Source organism: Erythrolamprus reginae, chromosome 2 (assembly GCF_031021105.1).
Source record: "Erythrolamprus reginae isolate rEryReg1 chromosome 2, rEryReg1.hap1, whole genome shotgun sequence".
Lineage (NCBI taxonomy): Eukaryota > Metazoa > Chordata > Lepidosauria > Squamata > Dipsadidae > Erythrolamprus > Erythrolamprus reginae.
This window is the reverse complement of record NC_091951.1, coordinates 313,165,223-313,173,605: the sequence shown is the minus strand read 5'-3', so window position 1 is coordinate 313,173,605 and position 8,383 is coordinate 313,165,223. Positions and strand designations below refer to the sequence as shown.

Below are 8,383 nucleotides of genomic sequence, written 5' to 3'. Positions count from 1 at the left end.
AGGACCGTCTAGGAAATGTGCCCCTCTTTCCCTTAGCACTCTATGGTCGCATAGGCTTTCACTTTAGAACAGAGATAGGGAAAACTATGGCCCTTTGATGACGTATGGACTTCAACTCCCAGAATTCCCGTAAACAGCTACGCCGGCTCAGGAATTCTGGAAGCTGTAGTCCATATGTCACCGAAGGCCCGTAATAGCTTTTCCACCTCTGGTTTATAGAGCCTTTTAAAGCATCTGGTCTGGACCGCAGCAGCAGCAGCAGCAAAGGCGTTTCTTCCCTTTTGCTGCTCCTCCCATCTGGGTCATAGATTGATACGCGCCAAAATGGCAGCGTTCATAATTCAGCGTGGGTTGTTACTGCAGAGCCGGGCTACGGTGAAAAATTGGGCGGCAGCGGCGGCAGGTGGGTCGCTTCGGATGGGATGGAAGACTGGGATCTCCCTCCGAGAATCTGTCCGTTTCTTAGTTCGGGAGGGGGAAAGTTTCAGTTGAGGGTTTTACTGGTTTTTTTGAATCAGCGATTTTATTTATTTATTTAATTTTGTCCAATACACAATGAAGGTAGTAGAGGGCACCTTCAAGGGGAAAAAATTAGAGAAGGAATAGAAGAGAGAGTATAGGAAAAAATAAATAGAGAATAGAAGAAAGATAAAGGGATAGAAGAGAAGATATATGGGATATAGGAGAGACAATAGGACAAGGGTCGGAAGGCAACTGGAAGATATCTGGACTTCAAATCCCAGAATTCCCCAGCCAGCATTCACTGGCTGGGGAATTCTGGGAGTTGAAGTCCAAATATCTTCCAATTGCCAAGGTTGGGAAACACTGTCTAGTGCACTTATGCAGCCCCTTACTGACCAGGAACCTGGAGAGGTCAACCGTGGACAGTCTAAGGGTAAAATGTGTGGGGTTAGGGGATGAAACTGCGGAATCGGGTAATGAGCTCCATGCTTCAACAACTGTATTACTAAAGTCTCATTTTTTACAGTCAAGTTTGGAGCTGTTAATATTGAGCTTGAATCTGTTATGTGCTCTAGTGTTGTTGTGGTTGAAGCTGAAGTATTCGTTGACAGGCAGGACATTTCAGCATATGATCTTGTAGGCAATATTTAGATCATGTTTAAGGCGTCGTAGTTCTAAGCTTTCTAGGCCCAGGATTGTAAGTCTAGTTTCATACTGTATTCTGTTACAGGGGGAGGAATGCGGGGCTTTTCTGGTGAAGTATCTCTGTACATTTTCAAGAGTGTTAATGTCTGAGATGGGGTATGGGTTCCAAACAGATGAGCTGTATTCTAGGATGGGTCTGGCAAATCGCCAGTGACGATTTTTATAGAGCATTTTTTAAATATTTATTTATTTATTTATTTATTTTGTCAAGTACGTATTGGTAGTATACAAAGATATAACAATGTTTATATACAAGCTACTCTTTTACTAGTATCATGTATATAAATATTATATCTTTGTATACCACCAATACGTACTTGACAAAACAAATAAATAAAAATAAATAAATAAATGATAATAGTAAGAGAAAAACATTAGGACAGGGGACAGAAGGCATGCTGGTGCACTTATGCACACCCTTACTAACCTCTTAGGAATCACGTGAGGTCAACAGTGGATAGTCTAAATATAACGTTTGGGGGTTAGGGGATGATACTACAGAGTCAGGTAGTGAGTTCCAACATCAACTGCTTGGTTGCTAAAGTTGTATTTCCTGCAATCAAGTTTGGAGTGGTTTACTTTAGGTTTGTACATCTTGTGTGTGTGCTCATGTATTGTTGTGGTTGAAGCTGAAGTAGTCATTGACACGAAGGATGTTATAGCAGATGATTTTATGGGCTATGCTTACGTCGTGTTTAAGGCGACTTAGTTCTACATTTTCTAACCCTAGGATTGTAAATCTAGTTGTGTAGAATATTCTGTTGCGAGTGGAGGAGTGGAGGGCTCTTTTTAAAATTATTTATTTATATTTGTCAAACAATTATAGTATGCTAATTTGTATAAATAAAACATTAGAGAAGTAATGATGAAAAGTAATGGTCCTCTAGTAAAAAAAACAACCCCGAATACTCTTCTAGTAAAGTATCTCTGGACATTTTCTAAAGTGGAAATGTGGTGTGGGTTCCAGACAGATGAGCTATATTCAAGGATTGGTCTGGCAAAAGTTTTGTATGCTCTGGTTAGTAGTGTGAGATTACCGGAGACTGAGTCCATTCCTAATAAGACTCTTTGCATGGAATGAAGCTGCACATCAGAATGTTCTCTTCTCTTTAATAATCCAAGTGGAATTGATGAGGATAAGATCACGGCCAGCTCAGCCTTTTGATTTTTCTTATATGTTGTTGCCTCGCCTTCTTATGTCAATAGAAAATATGTCACTCCCTATCCAAGTCAAATGACTGTTCAGATTATACAGCAATGCTAGATTAGTATCGGTAAGAAGAAAGGTCTATGTCATGCTAATTCATCATTGGTTTAAATCACAGTTTGTTGAATATGCTATTGTGGTCTGGTCCAAACATTGCTTTAAGTACAGGGGTCTTTAAACTTGGGAACTTTACGACTTGTGGACTTCAATTCCCAGAATTCTGCAGACATGGCTGGACAATTCTGGGAGTTGAAGTCCACAAGTCTTAAAATTGCCAAGTTTGAAGAACTCTGCAAAGTTTAAGACATGATTTAGAAACCACAATGCTAGATTCACATATTAAGTTAAATTAATGTGGTTTTTGAAGTAGCTTTAAAGCAGTGGTTCTCAACCTTCCTAATGCTGTGACCCTTTAATACAGTTCCTCATGTTGGGATGACCCCCAACGATAAAATAATAAAATTATTAGGAAACTCAGTGGTGGGTTCTAACTTACCTTGCTGCCGGTTTGCTTCCACATGCGCTGTGTGGCCGGGCCTCGTGGGCGTGCATGCACTTTGCACAAATGCATGCATGCACTCACAGTACTGATTTTTTTTTTTAATGCAACACACCCCACCCCGAAAGCAAGATGGTGATGCATATACAATGCCGGAAATTCGGCTTCTGCACATGCTCAGAAGTTCTCATGGTATAGTAGGATCTTTTTGCAGTAGTCTATTTGAATGTGGGTGGACCCGCCTACAGACCATCGGAAATATGTTTTTTTTCAATGGTCTTAGATGACCCCTGTGAAATGGTCATTTAAGTACAGAGCCAAAGGCTGAGAACTGCTGCTTTAAAATGCGAAAGAAATATATTTTATATTAGGATATATATCATATATCAAACAACGTGTTTCAGTCAATGATCTTTATTGTTGAATGCAAAAATGTAAAACAAGATTGCCAGCAAGTAAAGGAGGTTTAAGATTGACTTTGAAGGAACAGTGATTTGAATAGTCATGGCTGTAGTGAAACATCTGAAAAATGTTTCTTGAGCCAATTATGTAAAATACATTATTTTAAAATTTAAGTGACTTCCTTTAAGACTATCAATATACTATTTGGTACAGTATATTGACCTATTTCATGCACATTGAAGAAACATAGTGGGCTTCTTCAGAAATGTTCAGAAACTAGTTTTACTTTTTTCATAGAATATGATCTGGGGAAATTTTCACCAATTTGGTTAGAACAGGGATAGGCAAAGTTGTCTCTTCTATGACTTGTGGACTTCAACTCCTAGAATTCCTAAGCCAATCATGCTAGCTCATGAATTCTGGGAGTTGAAGTCCACATGTCATAGAAGAGCCAACTTTGCCTACCCCTGGGTTAGAACATTGATTGCAAGAAGCTCAGTGGACTGAATAGTTTTTAGTGCTCTCATTATTGATTGATTGATTGATTTGATTTGATTTGATTTGTATGCTGCCCCTCTACGCAGACTCTGGACGGCTAACAACAGCAGTAAAGCAGTATATAACAAAATCCAATACTAAAAACAGTTAAAAACCCATTATATAAAAACCAATCATACATACAGACATACCATGCAAAAATTGTAAAGGCCTAGGGGGAAAGTGTATCTCAGTTCCCCCATGCCTGGCGGCATAGGTGGGTTTTAAGCAGCTTACGAAAGGCAAGGAGGGTGGGGGCAATTCTAAACTCTGGGGGGAGTTGGTTCCAGAGGGTCAGGGCCGCCACAGAGAAGGCTCTTCCTCTGGGTCCCGCCAAGCGACATTGTTTGGTTCACGGGACCCGGAGAAGACCCACTCTGTGGGACCTAACTGGTCGCTGGGATTCGTGCAGCAGAAGGCGGTCCCTGAGGTAATCTGGTTCAGTGCCATGAAGGGCTTTATAGGTCATATAATAAAAGAGTTAGGAGCATATAGGTATTAATCTATTTCCCTCACTATCCTCTACATCAGTGTTTCCCAACCTTGGCAACTTTAAGATATCTGGACTTCAACTCCCAGAATTCCCCAGCCAGCATTCGCTGGCTGGGGAATTCTGGGAGTTGAGGTCCAAATATCTTAAAGTTGCCAAGGTTGGGAAACACTGCTCTACATAGTTAAAACCATCCCAAAGAAAAATGCAAGAAAGCAAAATGAGGAATATTTGCAAATAAGTGAGAAAATAAGAGAACTGAAAGGCAAGGAAGAAAGATACACCCAACAGAATGCAGAATTCCAGAGAATAGCTAGAAGGGATAAGAATGCCTTCTTAAATGAACAGTGCAAAGAAAGAGAAGAAAACAATAGAATAGGAAGGACTAGTGATCCCTTCAGGAAAATTGGAGATATGAAGGGAACATTTTACGCAAAGACGGGCAAGATAAAGGACCAAAATGTACCGAAATGGCAGGGACTTGACAGAGGCAGAAGAGATTATTAGGCAAAATTTCAGAGAATAATTATATAAGAATGGGCTTAATGTCCCTGATAACCACAATGAGCCAGATATCCTAGAACAGTGATGGCAAACCATTTTTTGATGCGGTGCCAAAAGGGTGTATGTGTGCCCACACCCAATGTGCCTACCGGAAGTTTGTTTTTGAACTTTTGGTATGCCCTTTGGGTCTGTTTTTTGCCATCCAGAGGCTCCAGAGCAGTGGTTCTCAACCTTGGGGTTGGGACCCCTTTGGGGGTCGAACGACCATTTCACATGGGTCACCTAAGACCATGGAAAAAGACAAATTTCCAATGGTGTTGTTGTTGTTGTTGTTGTTATTATTATTATTATTATTATTATTTATTAGATTTGTATGCCGCCCCTCTCCGCAGACTCAACTAAAGCTTCTATTCTGGTATCTCGGAACATATTTTTACAATCCAACCAATCAGGCGTTTACAGGGGGGTATCCCTCTGACCTCTTGCCAATCAGCTTAAAGATCTGTTGGGAGAATTGTTGCTAAACTTATAGTTGGGGGTCACCACAAGATGAGGGGTCGCGGCATTAGAAAGGTTGAGAACCACTGCCCTCCAGAAGGCCAAAAATCAATTGGGCAGCATGCACATGCGTGCTGGAGCTGATATAGAGCGCTGGTGAGACCACATTTGGAATACTGTGTTCAATTCTGGAAACTTCACCTACAAAAAGATATTGATAAAATTGAACGGGTCCAAAGACGGGCTACAAGAATGGTGGAAGGTCTTAAGCATAAAACGTATCAGGAAAGACTTAATGAACTCAATCTGTATAGTCTGGAGGACAGAAGGAAAAGGGGGGACATGATCGAAACATTTAAATATGTTAAAGGGTTAAATAAGGTTCAGGAGGGAAGTGTTTTAATAGGAAAGTGAACACAAGAACAAGGGGGCACAATTTGAAGTTAGTTGGGGGAAAGATCAAAAGCAACATGAGAAAATATTATTTCACTGAAAGAGTAGTAGATCCTTGGAACAAACTTTCAGCAGACGTGGTTGGTAAATCCACAGTAACTGAATTTAAACATGCCTGGGATAAACATATATCCATCCTAAGATAAAATACAGGAAATAGTATAAGGGCAGACTAGATGGGCCATGAGGTCTTTTTCTGCCGTCAATCTTCTATGTTTCTATATAGGGCAACATTTCGCATGCCCCCGGATATGGCTCCATGTGCCACCTACGGCATGTGTGCTAAAGGTTCACCTCATGGTCTTAGAATGTGAAATCAAATGGGCCTTAGGAAATCTGAGCAACAACAAAGCTAGTGGATGTGGCAATATCCCAGCTGAGCTATTCAAAATCTTAAAAGATGATGCAGTAAAAGTACATGAGGATAAAAAAGAATGAGGATACCACCAGCAGAAGATTTTGGAACCAGGAATGGTCCCAAGGGGTAGGGGGACAGTGGTTGTTTGGTTATATTGTGTTTAACAATATTTAAGCCAATAATTATTACATATTATGATTTATGCATGTTTAGGTGATTGTGTTACTTGTAGTTGGTTTTTTTTAGCATGTGTAATTTTAAAAAAGGAGGATAGAAATGAAATGATTTCTAAACTAAAAATTGCTTACCATACAAATTACCTGATATATTTAATGTAATTAATATAATGTAATGTAATTAATATAATGCGTAAAAATATGTGACTAACAATTTTTCAATGTGAAAATCTTCTAAAAGCCTTTCTCTGAACTCTTTTATTAGGTAAAAGATGTATTCTTTCAGCAGCATACATGGACAGTACAACATGGGAACAAAGAAAAAAGGAAGAGCACAGCTTGGGTAAGGAAGAGTGTATGTGTGTGTTTATGTTGCGCTTATAGTAGCTAACAAATGGTGAACTATGGTGTAGACTTAAGTTTATTAGTATTCCACATGCCAATTTCGGGGGGGAAGAGGGCTAAATACTTGAGAAAGCAATGTTGACAATACAGTAGGACATAAATTTTAATAATATTCATTCAGTTAGCAATGTTTTAGTTGTAATAAAAACTGAAAAGACATGAACAGAAGATTTGTACATATGGGACACAGGAATCTTTCCATTTTCTAGATAATATATATATGTTGAATATTCTGTATGTTATCATGTCTTTTTGCATCTCTTTTTTATCTGTGGTCCATATCCTTGGCTGTCTCTTTCAAAGTAGAGGAAACATGCAACTTCCTGATCCTGGGAAATAGGTTAATTGTTTTTCACATTATGGAGAGGGACATTTATAGACAGCAGTATTGTCTCTTCTAGCCAGCAGCAGTTTTTCACCATCCATCATCTCAACAGCTCCAATCTGGAGTTGCTGCTGCTTCTGTTTACAGTTTAGTAGTACAGTAATCCCTCTCTACTTCGCGGTTCATCTTTCGTGAATATACTACTTCATGGGTTTTCAAAGGGGGCTTAAATCCATTAAATCCATTGAAAATTTGAAGTCCAATAAAAATTCATAAAATACTTCTAAAGTACTACAGTGTTAAAGAAACTGGTAGGATATGCCATGTAATTCCAGCTGAGAAACATTATAGAATGACTGTTTGTTGCAAAGGGTGGGATTTAAAAATCCAAATACTCGTTAAATACATTAAAAAATATCTTTCCTCTACTCCACGGAAATTCGTTTTTCACGGATGGTCTTGGAATGCATCCCCCACGAAAAATGAGGGATCACTGTATACAGGATTGTAGCTGTGCCATTAGAGGCTAACAAATTCATTGTGGCCAACTTTCATAAAGTTCTTTAGTATACCAAAATATAACATTGAAAGCAAAATAAGCTGAAATATTAGGGAAAAAGCAGCCAAGTTAAGACATTCAATGGATTGAGGGTAGATAAATTAGTTTGCTAGATATTCCTTTTTAAATCACAGTTGTGCATTGTCTTACTTGAACGCAAGATGGCACTGTGTCTTTGTGAGTGGTAGCATTTCTCAGTCAGGAGAATCACCATTTGCCCAACAATGGCCAGTCAGGCTAACTTTATAATGCAGGCGCTAGCTCTCTGCAAGAAAAAATAATCATGTGTGAAAATGAAATAAGAAAACTAAGTTATCAAAAAAACTAGTATGACGGAGAAAAATTCAGCGACGAGGATACTTTCTGGTAATATAGAGGACAGTTTAGTCTAGCCTTAAAATTCAAAAACTTCTAGCTGGACTATACAGGAAATCAGAAGCTAAAGCCCGTAGACCTGGATACTGGATTTAGATTGTTAGATGCAGATTAAAGTCTAGCACTTTAAAAATCGACCTGTTCTACTTCAGGTCAGCTAGGTAACAAAACTCACAGGACTTAGTGTTTGGATTTTGCCCAGACGTTTAGATCTGTTAAACACAGGTAGACTAAAGGATGGACTCCCATACAAGATGAAATAATAAAATAAATAATTATGATAAATAATAACAAACGTGAGAACAGATTTTAAACTAATCCTTAGGAGAAAGACTGCAGGTCTAGGAGAAAAAATATGTAGCATCTTCTGTTGGTAGGTTATAGCTGTCTCAAAATAATAATAATAATTAATAATAATAATAATAATA

At 38.8% G+C, this 8,383-nt stretch overlaps 1 protein-coding gene across 2 annotated transcripts in view; it reads left to right on the top strand.

Moving 5' to 3' along the window:
* MRPS27 (mitochondrial ribosomal protein S27) overlaps positions 1–8,383 on the top strand; it is a 73,187-nt gene that overhangs the window by 720 nt on the left and 64,084 nt on the right. The window contains exons 1-2 of one of the 2 annotated variants that reach the window (XM_070743121.1): positions 54–403; positions 6,557–6,634. In XM_070743121.1, coding sequence (XP_070599222.1) covers positions 325–403; positions 6,557–6,634 — 157 coding nt within the window. In that variant the 5' untranslated portion in view covers positions 54–324. Of the gene's footprint in view, positions 1–53; positions 404–6,556; positions 6,635–8,383 lie in introns of those variants that run through there. The other variant, XM_070743122.1, reaches the window with a different exon arrangement.